This window comes from Ursus maritimus, unplaced genomic scaffold (assembly GCF_017311325.1).
Source record: "Ursus maritimus isolate PB19 unplaced genomic scaffold, ASM1731132v1 scaffold_2, whole genome shotgun sequence".
Lineage (NCBI taxonomy): Eukaryota > Metazoa > Chordata > Mammalia > Carnivora > Ursidae > Ursus > Ursus maritimus.
Window position 1 is genome coordinate 78,127,214 of NW_024424452.1, and position 17,549 is coordinate 78,144,762.

The window sequence follows — 17,549 nt, forward strand, 5'->3', positions numbered from 1 at the left end:
AGTAACTACAGAGATTATTAATTAGAAACCCGTAATTAGATTGAGAGTGACAGTGATGATGATTTAGTTGGAAAGAAATCATGCAATTTGTGGTCTCTTCCACCTCGAATCTTTTCTCTATAATAAATCACCTTGCTTTTGACAGTGGGAAATGTTATCATATTTCAGAAATTAGGGATGAACTTTGTTTTACCTTGATGGTTTACATTTGTGTATCAGCTTATATATAGAACAAGTATATTCTGTCAGTGAGAAATGAGAGATTATATTATATTCAAGGTCATACAAATGTGGCTATAGTTTTTGGCTGTCCAAAATGACATTATTTACTACTAAGTAATCAAAGTAAATCACGTTTACACTATTTCAAGTTGACACATGTCATTATACAGACCTGTATTCCCACAGGTTTTGCCAGATGAGTAAAGTTTTGTTTTTTTCTCCCCCAATTGTTTACAAGAGAGTTTATAGTCACCTTTGGTTACCTGTATTATTTTCAGCACACAGTACTTATTAAAAAAGAAAATTAAGGGGAAAATCTTTGAAAACCCACAATCATCTCATTTTACCTGTGGTTACTTATCAGCTTTTTATTTTATGAGTAATCCTTTAGTTGAAAAGGAAAATGGGATTTTGTGCTAATTTGCCCCTAATATTGTCATTTATTTTTAACTTCATTTGGAAAAAAAAAAAGCATTGTGTGTGCATGTGTGTGTATATAGAAATATGTATATTTTTTTCCTTTTATGATGTCTATTGATACTAGTTCTGAAATTTTCCTTTTATGACTAGGATGAAAAACATTGCTAATAGAAACACAGTATTTGTTTCAAAGCAAGGAGTGGCCAAAGTTAAGAGAGAGAGCCCTTAAATTATTTTGATTGAAGTGTCATACATATTTATTTTGTTTGATCTAAAAATTTACATTTATTGCATCTTATTTTGGTGTTGTACAGTTGGTTTCTGCTCTCTGCATGTTAGAAATCAGTGAATAATAAACAATAAGCCTAGAATGCTTTTTTAGTTACTTTGAAATGCTGGGCAGGAAACTGAGGATTCACTAACAATAGAAATAATAAAAAATGATACCTAATACTTGAGTACTGCTGGGTGACTGGCACCATGTGTAGTATCGCACATGCTTTTTCATTCAATTTTTAATACATGATTGATATTGTTATCTTCATTTCACCCATGTTTAAAGAAAGTAGTAGTTCTACGGTGGGAGTCTGGCAGAACTAGAATCCTCTCTATGGTCGTGCTTTCTCAAGGAGAACAATAGCTGCGGGGAAATTGAAATTGACAAGGAGATTGTGCATGGAAAGGAATGAAGCTAGGCATTTTGGAGGAGTCTCTAACCATACTCCCTGGGTTAAGCAGAGTCTCTCAGAGACCTCTTCTAAAGTAAACTTGATAGAGAAAGTTGAAGCTAGTAGCCGTGGATTCCTTCAACTCTCTCTCTTAACATCTTTGAACTTATCCAAAGCCCCATATTCAGTCAAAATATGAGAGGTCCTTCTGGTCACTCCCTCCCTCCAAACCTGGGCAGTTTCATGTCTTTTTAGGGAATTGGCCTGATTCGTCATCTTTCTCCTTTCAGTGTTTTCTTTCCCAATTACCTTAACTGTATGAACATATTCTAAAAATAAAGCAGTAACAAGAAATACTTCCATTTACTCCACAGTTGAGTGTTACTATGTGCTAAAGGCTATTACATAAAGAAAAGATAAACTCCCAGCTCTCACAGAGCTTGGATTCCAAGAAACAGAAAAAGATTTGTAAAACATGAAAGTTATAGATATTAAATGCCTGCGTAAATCATGAAAACAGGCATGTGTTCATGGAAGTCTTAATATTGTAGGAGTCGATACAGGAGGCAGAAAGGAAGAACTGGCCAATTTTCTGGGGAGTGGGGCTTGGTAAAGGAAGTGTAATGCTTGAATTGACCATGCAGTTCTTTTTAGCTATATCACTCTCTTACCTTCCCATATCTCATGAGCTTGGAAGAAGAAAAGTCTACATTTACTGTCACCACTTCCTGCTCAAAACTTGCGCTCCAGCTTCTCCCCTGTACTGTACATCATAGGAAATTCATATTTGTTGAATGAAAACAGCTTTTAATAGTTAACATGTCTGCCTTTTGCCAGGCACGGTAATGTGTATGTTTTGTGTATAATAACTTGCTTAATTGGTACAACTATAGTATAGCATAGATACTGTTATTATTCCCATTTTATAAATAGGCAGCTGAATCACAGAGAGGTTAAGTAACTTAACCAGGATCACAGCTAGTAAATGGTGGAACTGGGTTTCAGAACCAGGCATTTTTGCTCCAAATTCATTATGAATGACTGAATGACTGAATGGACCTGGTTTCCTTTACGCATTTCTGCAATGCCCACGTACTAAAGGTCACTAATTTTCAAGGCATACATTTTTTTTGGAGTTGTAATGGATTTTTCTTTCTTCCGTCCTCTCTCTCCACCCCCCTCCCCCCCAGTTATCAGTTCAGGAAACTTTTAATGTCCTATGGCCAAGTACTAATCTGGGCACTGGGAATACAGAAATAAAGTTTTTCCCCACTGCCAAGAAACTTAAAATCCGATAGAAGAGGATGTACAGGAAAATAAGTGATTGTAATGTGGTGTGATAATTGCTATCATAGAACATGCCCAGAAGGGTAGCTCTTAGCCCATCCAGAAAAGGGTAATCCTAACCTGATTTTTGATGGAAAAAATAAGAGTTATCCAGGAGGATAGGAATCCCAGCCAATTTTCCTTTTTTTTTCCCTAGGTAGAATGGGATACAGTTGCCTTTTTAAAACCTTCAGTGGTACCCTTTTACATAACTACATTTTTCTGTAGTTGCTTCTCTTTGCCACATTCTACTTGCTAACCTCCTCACTGTGTTTCTTACTGCACTTTGGTTTCCAGTGTCTTTTTCTTTCTTTAAAAAAAAAAATATTTATTTATTTATTTATTTGAGAAAGAGAGAGAGCACGCATGAGCCTGAGAAAGAGAGAGAGAGAGAGAGAGAGAGAGAGCATGAGCAGGGGGGAGGGGCAGAGGGAGAGAGAGAAGCAGGTTCCCACTGAGCAGGGAGCCAGATGCCGGGCTTGATCCCAGGACCCTGGAATCATGACCTGAGCCGAAGGCAGATGCTTAACTTACTGAGCCACCCAGGCGTCCTCCAGTATCTTTTTTATTCTTTTTTTCCCCCTTAAGTTTATTTCTTTCATTCTACCTAGAAACTCCATCGTATCTAATACAGTAACTTTAATTTATGTTTCTTTAGCCTCCTTTCTTCTTGTCTAGCCAAGATGGCCAATACGTATTTAAAACACCCATGGTGAGTTGTTTCTGCAGCAAGGAAGATAGATGTGGCTCACTTTTGAGGTCACTAGGATATCAGTTTATTTTTATTCTTCCTGAGTGTCAAGGAGATTATACCCCTGAAACTTGTGTATTAAATTTCTTGCTCTCAATTCAGTGTTTCTCGGGCATGTTGCTTTAAATGTGCCTGCCTTTTCCATTCTTGGCTGTGGCTTCCAGCGTTTACTAGATGTTGGCACTTGGCACAGACTGGAATCTGCTAAATGCCAAACACAGTCTCCCATGAAAACATGGTGTAAAAAAAAAAAAAAAAAAAGAAGAAGAAAAGAAAAAAAAAACAACACAAAACTCAAAACTGAAAGGAGAGGTAGCATTTGACTCTGGATTCAAACTGAGGTGTCCATCACCTATTAGCAGGGTAACCTCGAGCAAGTTACTTAACCTCTCTGTGCCTCAGTTTTCTTATTTTGAAAGTGGGCGAGTGAGTAGTGACTACCTTATTAGGTTGTTTAGGGAATACAATGAGTTAGTGTCTATAAAATTGAAGAGTAGTGTTTGGAATAGAGATTTAAAAAAAGGATTCAATAAAAGCCTAGGATTCCTGTCTTCTTTGGCTAAGTCCTTTTTTTTTGTCCAAGTATTTGGCCCCTGACTTGCTGTGGTTTCTGCCTTAATTGTTCATCAGGGGCCTAGTTTTAACTTCAGTGTGTGTGCTCATTTTCCCCCTTTCTCTTTGTGGTTCTCCTACAATCTAGGTGTTTACAGTTCTAATTCCTTTTTGTGGTGGAAAATAACTTGGGAGATTGTTCAGGGAGACAGTCCCTTGTTGTTGTCAGTGATGATTTTATGGCATATTAGTAGGGATTTATAAAAATGAAATAGGCTTTTGTTTTTCTGTAGCAACAGGGGTTATTTAAAAGATAAAAGTCCTTTCCCCATGCTTATTATAGTTATATGTACTTATTTGAAAAGATAAGAATTTTTATAGAAAAGAAACTTAAAAGTGAAAGATGTGTTCCCTCAATATTTGTTGAATGCCTACTGTGTGAGAAGATACTGTTAAGTGCTGAAACATAATTATTCTTAATAGTTTGGTATATAATCTTATAGCTGTTTTTAAAGGTCTTCATAATCATATAAGTAATACTACTTATTGAAATAAAACTATACTTAAAAATTACTCCTTCGTTTCTTGCTTTTCATCACAAAATAATGTGTTTTAGATGGTTCTCATATAGCATATAAAGATCTAGTCAATTCTTAAACTATAGGGTGGTATTCTTTGGAATGGATGTACCATAATTTAGTTAATGCAACTTCTTTTTTAAAATAAAGATTTTATTTATTTATTTGAGAGAGATAATGAGAGTGAGAGAGAGAGCACGAGCAGGGGTAGGGGCAGAGGGAGAAGCAGACCTACTGCTGAGCAGGGAGCCCAGCTCAGGGCTTAATCCCAGGACTCTAGATCACGACCTGAGCTGAAGGTAGACGCTTAACTAACTGAGCCACCCAGGGGCCCCTAGTTAATGCAACTTCAATTGAAGAATTCCTGATAATTTTCAATTATTAGTACAAGCAATGATACAGTGAAATCCTTTTACGTATATCTATTTGTAATATGTAATCCTGGAGAATAAATTTTTAGAAGTGGAGTTGCTGAATCAAATGATGTATTAATTTGGACTCTTAATTTATTTAAAAAGATTACTCTTCTATAAAGATCACCTTTTTGCCTGTTTCCCCATGTTTTTATCAGCACTAGATATAATTATTCTTGATGTTCTCTGTTTTTTTCTGTTTCATTGTTTTAATTTGAATAACAAAATTATTGAGATAAGGCTTTCTTTAACATCTTTAATTGGCCAGTTATTTTTTATACAGCTGTACTATGTTTAGGTCCTTGGCCCAATTTTCTGTTGTATTTTTAAAAATAATTTGCTTATTTTTATTAACATATAATGTATTATTTGTTTCAGGGGTATAGGTCTGTGATTCATCAGTCTTACACAATTCATAGTGCTCACCATAGCACATACCCTCCTGTGTCCATCACCCAGCCACTCCATCCCTCCCACTCCCCTCAGTTTGTTTCCTGAGATTAAGAGTCTCTTATGGTTTGTCTCCCTCTCTGGTTTTGTCTTGTTTAATTTTTTCCTCTCTTCCCCTATGATCCTCTGCCTTTTTTCTCAGATTCCACATATGATCTCAGCAAGATCCTATGATAATTGTCTTTCTCTGATTGACTTATTTCGCTTAGCATAATGCCCTCTAGTTCCATCCATGTCATTGCAAATGGCAAGATTTCATTTTTTGATGGCTGCATAATATTCCATTGTCTATGTATACCACATCTTCTTTATCCATATTCATCTGTTGGTGGACATCTAGGCTCTTTCCATAGTTTGGCTATTGTGGACATTGCTGCTATAAACGTTGGTGTGCAGGTGCCCCTTTGGATCACTACATCTGTATCTTTGTGGTAAATGCCCAGTAGTGCAATTGCTGGGTCGTAGGGTAGCTCTATTTTCAACTTTTTCAGGAACCTCCGTACTGTTTTCCAGAGTGGCTGCACCAGCTTGGATTCCCACCAACAGTGCAGGGGGGTTCCCCTTTCTCTGCATCCTCACCAACATCTGTCGTTTCCTGACTCGTTAATTTTAGCCATTCTTACTGGTGTGTCATTGTGGTTTCGATTTGTATTTCCCTGATGCCGAATGATGTTGAGTACTTTTTCTTGTGTCTGTTGGTCATTTGGATGTGTTCTTTGCAGAAATGTCTGTTCATGTCTTCTGCCCATTTCTTGATTGGAATATTTGTTTTTTTTGGTGTTGAGTTTGAGAAGTTCTTTATAGATTTTGGATACTAGCCCTTTATCTGATATGTCATTTGCAAATATCTTCTCCCAGTCTGTCGGTTGTCTTTTAGTTTTATTGACTGTTTCCTTTGCTGTGCAAAAGCTTTTTATCTTGATGAAGTCCCAGTAGTTCCATTTTTGCCCTTGCTTCCCTTGCCTTTGGCGATGTAAGGCTTTCTTTAACATCTTTAATCGGCCAGTTATTTTTTATGCAACTGTACTATGTTAGGTCCTTGGCCCAATTTTCTTTTGGAATTTTTTGGTTTATTTGAATATTAAGACCATTTGTCAAATGTTGGGAAATTTTTTTGGTTTTTTGTTTTTTTAGTATACGCTATACCTTACTTCATGTAAGTTTTCTTTTAAAGATTTTATTTATTTATTTGAGAGAGAGAAAGTACAAGCAGGGGGAGCAGCAGGCTCCCCGCTGAGCAAGGAGCCTGATGTGGGACTCGATCCCAGGACCCTGGGATCATGACCCGAGCCAAAGGCAGCCTCTTAACCAACTGAGCCACCCAGGCGTCCCTTCATATAAGCTTTTAATTTATAGGTAGTCAGATTTCTTAATCTTTCTTATGGCATCTTGGTTTTGTTTTATTTCTTTCCCAAAAAGAATAAGAAGAATCAGAGATTCTCTGTATCAGTAGTGCTTTCTGATTTTTATTACAATCAAGATTAATGATTTGTTTCCTTTTTTTCTTTTTCCTTTTCATTGTGTTCTTCGATTTTGGTCTCCAATTTAGCATATACAACTTCATCAAATACTTTGGAACCTTGATGTGTTTTTATTTACTATGGAGCAAAATAGAGTATAAGGTGGGACCATCTTGGACCCTGCTTAATTGAAATCCAGTTTATATTATAAGTACTCATACTTGGTACCAATTTATAAGAAGAGTGATCAGCAGTCCCTGTTTGCCTGAGATAGTCTAAGTTTAACCTTTTTCCAGTGTAAGTTTTAATAGTGTCCTTTTTCACTCTCAAAAAGTACCTTAAAATAAAAAAATTTTAAGTATTATAAGGCATAGTTTTTTACATTGATAGTTTTTTAGAATATTTTAAAATGTAAGGCTTCCGTTGTTTCTGTTTACCTTATTCCTCTCATACTTAGCAATACTTCATTTGCTTCAACTTTTAAAAAATCTCTCATTTCTATTATTTTCATGATGAACTTGTTGCAAAGTTCACCGAACTGCTTATGCGAGGTATTTCTAGAGCAGTGATGTTAGTGTCTGCCTTCTTGAAATTCATTCCAGTATCCAGAATAATGTTTACTTTTTGAACAAAGTGTTCTAAACATGTTGAAGCATTTGTCTGTGTGTGTGCGTATGTTTTGGTTATACTTTACTAAATATGTGATGAAATCTTTTTGTGTGAATATGACCAAATCTTTTAACCTGGCCAAATAAACCTTCCTTTATTGTATTGTTTTTTGGTGTTGATGCTATCCACCGATATGAATTAGTTTATTCTTGGATCGTATGCTAAGTAATAACTGTTCTTAACACCAATCCCTGTGGGATTCACTTAATGCCAGTCCCTATTGTACTGCAACAACATTGAGAAAACATTGCTCCTCGTGATGAGCCAGACAGATTTTTATCTAGCTTATTTTATCATTCAGGTAATACTTCTCCAGACATGTCTTCTATAGTACTGTGTCAAAGTCCTTGTTATAATGTAGATAAATTGTGCCCATTACATTTCCTTTCTCCACCAGCTATGTTACCACTGAAAAGATTTACACAGCTTACAATTACTCATTTTCATCGCTGATTTTAAGCTGTAACTCAGCCAGTTGTATTCTTTCTAAAACTATTACTTTATAGTTGCAGTTTTAAAAGGCCAAATAGTTTAGTCTTTCCTTTAGTCAAAAATATTTGTACTTTTGAATGTATCTTTAAAACCTTAAAATTTTTCCTATATTTCTAGTTGTTTGGTGTTTGTATTATAATATATATATTTTTTGGTGTTATATATTGATATATATATATCTGACTCTTGATTTCAGTGTTTGTTGGCATCACTAATAAAATATTAATATTTGAGAATGTTAATCTGGTGATTAGAATATCACATAGGAATTTCTAATTCTGTTACCATTAGCTTTAAAATTTTATCCTCTTGGGATAAAGTTATTTATATATAAGTATTTTCAATTTCATACTATATAAACTGTGGATAGGAATTTTTATAAAATGTCAATGCTTTGAGAATATATCTAGGCACTAAAGATAAATTATGTTAATGAAGTTTTTACTGTTTTTTTCCCAATGGGCATAATATAAGCAGAAGTATTGTTTGTTTTATTAGACACACAGTCATGTTTCCAGCTTTGTAATATATAAATATCAAATGTAATATGTAATACGGTGTTTGTCATTTTTGTTTATGTGTTTCTTCTGCAGAGAGTGATAATGAACTCTCAAGTGGAACAGGCGATGTGTCTAAGGATTGTCCTGAGAAGATCCTGTATTCTTGGGGAGAATTGCTAGGAAGATGGTAAAATTTATTTTTTGTATTGAAAATTTTACATTTACATAGTTGATATTAATTTGTCTTATTAATTAAAATCTATATGTTTATCTTGGTATTTTAATGTACTTTAAAAAGATAAAAGTTAAAACATAATTCATGGGTACTCTTTATGTTTGGCTGGGTCTTCCTTCCAGTATGGTCTTATTTAACTTACTTTTGGAAGATACATTTGCCTTATTAGTTCATTTAGATATAACATTGCTCAGAGTAGTCAGCTGTATGCTTTATTGCTAAAATATGTAAATATCTATTGTTAAAGGGTTATATTTCCTTTCTCTACTAAGCTGTTACCATTGAAAGGGGCTGTACTGCTTAGAATTACTCATTTTACCACTGATTATAAACTGTAACTCAGTCTGTTTTATTCTTTCTGACTAAAACTGTTACTTTATATTTTGAAGTATTTTATCTAGAGCTACAAAAAAGGGTACTTTGTTTATATTTAGTATGCATACTCTTTATATTTATTATAGCTAAGTTTTTTAAAGAGGTAATTATGACGATAATTTCTTAGTAAAATTTAAATCTTCACAACAAGAAAATTGTGCCATACCGGTATATAGAAACCATGATTTATTATTGAGTATACATATCAAATTACATGCATGCTGGTGGCCCAGGAGAAGCTACTAAGTCTGGGCAGAATTTCACACATTTTACACAGTAAAGTAGAAGAAAGAAGAATTAAAATTTTGTCTTTTTAAGAGACAGATGAATGCTTCTTATGATAATCTCCTATACACATCCTGAGAGACTCCTGATTTAATTTAGGAGATATATTATTTATGGTTTTGAGGGTTGGAAAGCTCATGACTTCTCACTGTAAAATCTGGAGAATAGTTTTTTCAACTTCCTGACCAAAATGTTGAATCTATTATATTTTTAAGGAGATGCTTTAAGAGTAAGGGAGGGCTTGCTGCCTTCCCTAATTAAACAAAGAAAATTTAATCTTATTTGTCTCACACATACAAATGTAAAATGAACACATCTTAGAGAGTTTATTTAACTCATTAGTTAACGGGAACCAGTAAGATATTAGAACCAATCAAAATGAGAATTCAATTTAGAGATTTATATTCTCTTCCTGATAATTCACTTGCATTGTCATGAACAGGAACTATTTTTATGGCTACGGACAAAAACTTAGGCATTGTTATCAATTTTCTACACATCCTTTGTTGAGAGTTGTAAGTTTGCCTAGATAAAGACAAATAAAGTCATACACGTCTGTCATATCAGATAATTCCCAGAAGGGGCCGCATTCCATAGAAAAGGTGTTCAGTAGTCTCTTTAGCCCATTTCAAAAACCTTTCACAGTATTTCCCTGTACTATATCCAGAGGCTAGTTGATTCATGTCCACCTTTCTGAATTTATCTTGTATGTTTTTTATTGATTTCATTTAGTATTATTTCCACCTTTAAGATGAATTTTCAGTTTCTATGGCCCTGAGTTATTGTTAAAATTATTCATGACACTTGTTAAAGATGACACTTTATTCAAGGAGGGGGAGCTATCACGATAGGTATAGGGATCACTGAAATGAGGTCTTGCAGTAGGGGAGAGGGACTGGGCTCAACTCCAGATATAGGAAATGTGCAAATCAAATTTATAGCCAAGGAGAGGACGGATGTCAGCAGATGGAAAGTTACTGAGAGGAAACATCAGGGGTAAAGTGGTTCTTGGCTAAACTGACTTAACAGGATTCTTTCTAAAGGTGGATCAGGATGATTGGATGTCACCTGAGGATGGTGGAAGATGAGGAACTCAATTAGAAATCAAGGGTGATAAGATACTGAGGATAGGGGATCCTGGCTAAACTGACTTAGTAGGATTGTTGCTAAAATTGGACAATGCAGAGATGAACATCCAAGCTAAAAAGTCAGGGCCTATTTGAGAAGAGAGTTCAGGTGAGTGTGAGTAGAGTTCGGTCAAAAAGAGAATCTTTGTCATTAGTTAATAGAATTTGTAGGACAGTTAGGTGTTGGGAGTGGGGAAGGGGTGCTGATCAGAGCTAGAACATTGTTAGTCAGAGTCCAGTTGGGAAAACAGAAGCCGTGCCAGCCTTTTCAGATAGAAGGGTATTAATGCAAGTAATTGGTTTCTAGTGTGTTAGAATGCCGACATTGAAGTAGGAAGCAGCAGTATCCTCTAGAGGTGGAGAAATAAAATGGAAGAAGTATTGTGAACAGAATCTAGGAACTCAGTGGAGGTCTCCTGAGGAGCCGGTGCAGAGACCTCTGAAGAAGGCTGCCCAGCTGGATGCTTATGCTTCTGAGGATGCTTAGAGCACCTAGGGTTTAGAAGGACCTGTGAGGGGAGGGGTCATTTGGTTAGTTCTTGGCTTCTAAAGAGTTACCCAGACCTCTGAGCTGGTGGGGAGACACTATATGATTGGTGCTGCTATTTCCTAGAGCACCTGGAAGGTATCAGTAATTCTCAAGAGTCATGGTATAGCTACTACTGGCAACACAATCCTTTCTTTTCTTCTACCTTTCGATCGCATACCACTGTTAACTTATTGGCAGAACCTAACTTGGGAACTAAGTTTTACAAGGTTGGAGGATACAAGGTTAACATGCAAAAATCAATCTTATTTCTATATACTAACAATGAAAAATTGAAAATAGAAATTTAAAACAACATAAAAGCTCTAGAAAAACAATGAAACATTTAGGTAGAAATTGAACAAACTGTTACTAGACCTATTACATTGAAGTAGAAGACAGTAATGAAAGAAATCAAAGAAGACCTACCTCAATAAATGGAAAAATATACCATGTTTATAGAATGAAAGTCTCAATATTGTTAAGATTTCCATTCTGCCCATACCAGTCTTTGGGATCAATGTAACTTCAATCAAAATCCTAGTGGAATTTTTTTTGGTAGCAACTGAACAGCTGATTCTAAAATTTATATAGAAAAGCAAAGTAACTGGAATATCAAAGCACTTTTAAAAATGAAGAACAAATTTGGGAGACTCATACTACCTGATTTCAGGGCTTACCATCAAGCTACAGTAATCATGACGTTATTGACGAAAGGATAAACACATAGATGAAAGGTGCAGAATAGAGAGTTCAGAAATAGAGCCACACAATGTAAATAGGCATTTCTCCAGAGAAGACAAGCTAATGGCCAGCCAGCACCTGAAAAGATGCTTAACATCATTAGCCATTAGGGGAATGCAAATCAAAACCACAATGAGATACCACTTTGCATCTACTGGGTTACCTATAATAAAAAAGACAAATAATAACAACTATTGGCAAGGATGTGGAGAAACTGAAACCCTCTTACACTGCTGATAACAATGTAAAATGGTGCAGCAGCCATTTTGGAAGACATTCTTTCAGTTACTCCAAAGGTTAAATATAGAGGTAAGATATGGCCTAACAATCCCACTCCTACTAATATACCCAAGAGAAATGAAAGCATATGTCTACACAAACATTTGTACACAAATGTTCATGGTATCGTTATTCATAATAACCAAAAAGTGGAACCGATCCAAATTCCATCAAGTGATGAATGGATAAATAAATGTGGTATATACATATGATGGGATATTATTCAGCAATAAAAATAAAGTACTGGTACATCTACAACATGCATGACCCTTCAAAACATTATGCTGCATGAAGAAAGCAAATCAGAAAAGAGCAATTATATGATTTCATTTATATGAAGTATCAAGAATAGGGAAATCTATAGAGATAGAAAGTAGGTGAGTGGTTGTCCAGAGCTAGAGTGAGGATTTAGGGAAATGGGGAGTGAATGCTAAGAGATACAGGGTTTCTTTTTGGGGTAATGAAAATGTTCTAAAATAGATTGTGGTAATGGCTATACAACTGAATATATTAAAATCATTGAATTAAGTACTTTAAATGGATGAATTGTATGGTATGTGCGTTATATCTTGATACAGTTGTATACAAAAAAATACACATATGTGGTCTATTGATTGTAAACAAAGGTTTAATTGAAAGTCAGTGGAGAAAGGATAATCTTTTTAGCAAATTGTGCCTAGCAATTAGGTATCTATATGCAAAGAATAAAAACAATAAAAACAAACTTGGGGCACACCTTGCCCCATATTGAAAATTAACTCATATTGGGTCATAGACCTAAATGTAAGAGCTAAAATTATAAAGACTGTAGAAGAAAACATAGGAAATCTTTGTGACCTTTGGTTAGGCAGAGATTTCTTAGATATGACACCAAAGGGATGATGTCTGAAGGAAAAAAATTATAAATTTGACTTCATCAAAACTAAGAACCTTTGTTCTTCAAAAGACCTTCACAAGAATGAAAAGCTACACACTGGGAGAGAATATGTGCAAAACTGAAATCTGATAAAATGCTTGTATCCAGGATATAAAAAAATTCTCAAAACTCAATACTAACCCCCCCCCTCAAAACCCCATTTAAAAATAAGCAGAAGATCTGAACAGATACTTCACCAAAGAAGATATTTTGGATTATAAATAAGCCCATGAAAAAATGCTAAGCAACATAAGTCATTAGGGAAATACCAATTAAATCCACAATGAGGTACTACTATACTACTACACACATATTCAAATGACTAAAATAAAAAAGCAAAACAACAACAAAAAAGCACTATAATACCAAGAGCTAGCAAGGATACGTAGCAACTGCAGCTCTCATATTTTGCTGGTGGAAATTCAAAGTGGTGTTTTGGAAAGTGGCATTTTCTTATAAAGTTAAACACATACTTGTTATCACTACCCAGCAATTCCAGTTCTACTCCTATGTATTTACCCAAGTGCAATGAAAACCTGTGTACAAAAGTCTGCAACATCTTTGTTCATAATTGCCCCAAACTGGAAACAATCCAAATGCTCTCCAATGTGGATCAACTAACTGGTACATCCAGCCACTGGAATATTCCTGAGCAATTAAAAGAGTGAACTACTGATACACGCAACAACATGGTGGATCTCAAATGCATTACGTTAAGTGAAATATGTCAGATTTGAATGGCTAAATACTACATGATTTCACTTATATAAGATTCTAGAAAAGCCAAACTATCATGATAGAAAATTTATTAGTAGCTTCCAAGAATTGATCATGTTGGGTGGTGTTTTCTACAAGAGAGCATAGAATTTTTGAACTGTCCTATATTTTGGTTATAGTGATGACCACATAACTGTATGAATTTGTCAAAACTCACAGAACTGGGGTGAATTTTACACTGCATAAATTGTACCTTAAATGGCAAAACCAAAACAAAACAAAAAAACCCAAACCCCAAAAACCCAGAGCGTTAATCCTGATCATTTTAATTGTTGAGGCACAAAATGCTACTACTATATCAGAAAAAGAAAAGAAGAAAAAAGACCCAAATGCTTATTTTATATGGTGTACTACACAGAATACATCAGAACAAGTAATAAATATGAATGAAAGAAGGAAATAGGAAAAAAAGGAAAAAGGAATGAAATTCACGGCTTATATGTAGAGTAGCTCTTTGAAGTGTGTGCTCTTCTTAGGTCAGTGCCTTTATTATCCCTTGTATTCACATTCCTCTCTCTTTACTTTGATTTGTAGTATTTATTGTAGGAATCACTGTCTCAAACTAATTTTTCTATTCTAGCCCTTCAAAGTTATGTCAAATGCACATGACCTCCTGAAATTCACTTTTGTCCTACAGGTCCCTATCACAGTGCCTAGGTGCTCAACAAAAATTTATTAAATGAATTTATGAATGAAAATTCTTGACTTACAGATTTCTGTCCCTTCAAGTCTATGAAAGTTTTACATAGCTACATTTGGTACTTGATTATTTTTTTTCTTGTGTAATTTTTAAATACATGTAAATTGGTATATTTCCTGTTAGATTGTTAGTAGATTCATTTTTCATAGGACAGTTATTGACTGCTTTGTGTCTTGATCATGTCATGTTATGGTGAGATGTTTTTACTTAAACATTTTGAAAGCATCATTCTGGCTTTGAAGTGAAAAATAAATTATAAGAAAGCAAAGACAAAAGCAGGCAGAATAGTTAGAAGACTATTGTAAACAAACCAGGAGAGAGATGATGATGTCTTAGACCATGCTGATAGCAAAAAGTAACGTGATCAGATTCTGGATTTATTTTGAGGCAGAGCTGATGGAATTTGCTTATGTTTCCTGTGTGACTTGAGAAAAAGACACAACCGACCAACGATGCCAGAGTTTTGGCTTGAACAACTAGGTCTCGCATTTACTTAAATATGAAAGACAAAAGGAGGAAGAACACCTTTGGAAGATAAAATCAAGATTTGGGAGATGTTGAGATGTCTTGCAGACATCCAAAGAATTGTGTCCTTTGGTCAGTTACATGTTAGATTGAATTCAAAGGAAAAGTAAGGATGGAAATAGGAGTTTGGGAGCCATCGATGTATAGATGATCTTGAAAGCTGTTAGAATGGACAAGATTACTTAGGGAGTGTATAGAGAAGTCATCCAGGGACCAGGCCCTTGTCCACTCCAGCGTCTGGAGGTTGGAGAGAGAGGGAGGATCACACAGAGGAGTCCAAGAAAGCACAGCTGTAAAGGTAGAAGAAGAAACAAGATAGAAATCAAAGGAACTAAGTCTGTCAAGAAGAAGGGAAGGATCAGTTGCTAATAGGTCAAGTCAGAGTGAGCCTGAGAATTTTACTTGATCCAGCAATGCGGTTGTCACTGATGACCCTGACAAGAACCTCTCAATGGAGCGGTGAGAATGAAAGCTTGATTAGACCGTGTCTAAGAGGAAAGATAATCAGCAGGTATAGGGACCTCTTCAGAGTAGTTTTGCTGTAAAAGGATTACAAGAAATAGGGACATGTTAGGAAGTGCGTGTGGATTGAGAAGTTATTCTAAAAATTAAGATGGTCAATTTAGCATGTCGTATGTTGTTGGAAATAATCTAGGGGAGAAAATTTGGTAATGCCAGAAGGAGAGGACACAGTTGCCAGAGAAGTCGTTGAATGGGCAAGAAGAGATGGATTTTTTGTCTAATGGAGGAGTTGTATTTAGGAGCACAGGCAGTTCATTGTGACAGGAGGAAAGGTGGGGCATGGCTACAAAGTAATAGCTGACTGAAGTTTACCTGCTGTGTGCCAGGTGTTACCCTGAGCACTTTAGATGCCTTACTCAAGTCATCACAGCACCCCTCTGAGGTACGGACTATTATTATCTTTATTTTAGAGATGAGAAACTGGGGGCCCCTGGGAGCTCAGTTGGTTAAGCCTTTGGCTCAGGTCATGATCCCGGGTCCTGGGATCGAGCCCTACATCGGGCTCCCTGCTCAGTGGGGAGATTGCTTCTTCCTCTCCCTCTGCGGCTCCCCCTGCTTGTGCTCTCTCACTCTGTCAACTAAATAAAATCTTAAAAAAAAAAAAAAAAAAAAAGAGATGAGAAACTGAGGTGCAACTACATTAAGAGGCTAACATAAAAATGCACAGAAGATAATGGCAATGAATTAGGTAACTTGCTCAAGAGCCAGTAAGTAATTTGCCCACAATCATGCGGTGAGTAAATGACCACGTCAGGGTTTGAATCTAGACAGTCTGGCTCCAGAGCCAGAACTTTTAAAGCCAAGTGGACAGGTGCCATTTCTGTAGTGTGGGTAGGTTACTGGATTAGTTTTTATAGAAGAATGTAGAAATTACAATGAGAGGGAGAGAATAAATTGGGAAATTGATTCCTTTGCCAGCCTTCCAGTAGGAGTTTACAGAGAGACCATAAGAATGGCAGGAACACAAATTACTTTGGTGACTAAATAAATAGCAAATTGAGAGCTTTGCTGTTTTTATAAAATACAAGATTTATAACTTGGTTGGAACATACATTTTATGAAGATCTTCCTAGGCTCTAGGAGATACGTAGATAAAGACACAGTTCCTGCCTTTGAGCTTCATAATGAAGAAAGATAGGAATGTATACTCATAACAGACCATTTTAATAAACTAACAAACACTGAGTTGTTTTAGATTTCTTGACCATTTTGTTATTTTTTCCTATAGGATGATTTCATCCGACTGAAAAAAAATTATCTTCTGTCTCTTAGGAACTGTGTTAGACATTGCTGATTTAAAGATGAATAGGAGATAATTCCTACCTCCAAGGAGTTTGCCCTCTTACAGAGGCATGTAAACATTTAAACAGATAATTGTGATGTCATGGATATGGACAAGTGAGAAAATAATATAGAGTAAAGCCTCATGTGCCCACCATCCAACTTCAGTGGTTATCAACATAGTAAAGACAATCCTCAACAAATATTTTAAAGCTAAAATTGCTATGGTGCTTTTTGTTATTTAGGAAGAAACTTTTTTTTTTTAAAGATTTTATTTATTTATTTGACAGAGACAGCCAGTGAGAGAGGGAACACAAGCAGGGGGAGTGGGAGAGGAAGAAGCAGGCTCCTAGCGGAGGAGCCTAATGTGGGGCTCGATCCCAGAATGCCGGGATCACGCCCTGAGCCGAAGGCAGACACTTAATGACTGCACCACCCAGGCACCCCTAGGAAGAAACTTTTAATAGAGAAACTGGTTGGGAGGTAATTGCATGGGTTGATGAGATCTTACCAAACTCACAGGGAGAGGAGTTTCCAAATGGGGAAAGATTTTGGAGGTAGAAGTGATAGGGCTCGTTACATAACATGCCCTCCTTAATGTCCGTCTCCCCTCCAGCAACCCTCAGTTTTTTTCCTATAGTTAAGTGTCTCTTATGGTTTATCTCCTTCTCTGATTTCATCTTATTTTATTTTCCCCTCCCTTCCCCTATGATCCTGTTTTGTTTCTTAAATTCCACATATGAGTGAAATCATATA

General features: G+C 35.8%; 1 protein-coding gene across 3 annotated transcripts in view; it reads left to right on the forward strand.

Annotated features, from left to right (window-relative positions):
* The window catches only part of RABGAP1L (RAB GTPase activating protein 1 like), a 713,371-nt gene that overhangs the window by 195,809 nt on the left and 500,013 nt on the right, over positions 1-17,549 (forward strand). For all 3 annotated transcript variants that reach the window (XR_005836374.1, XM_040636233.1, XM_008696595.2), the window contains one exon: positions 8,595-8,688. Coding sequence is in view for 2 of the 3 variants with exons in the window: in XM_040636233.1 (XP_040492167.1) it covers positions 8,595-8,688 (94 nt within the window). In the remaining variant the exon portion in view is untranslated. The remainder of the gene's footprint in view (positions 1-8,594; positions 8,689-17,549) is intronic.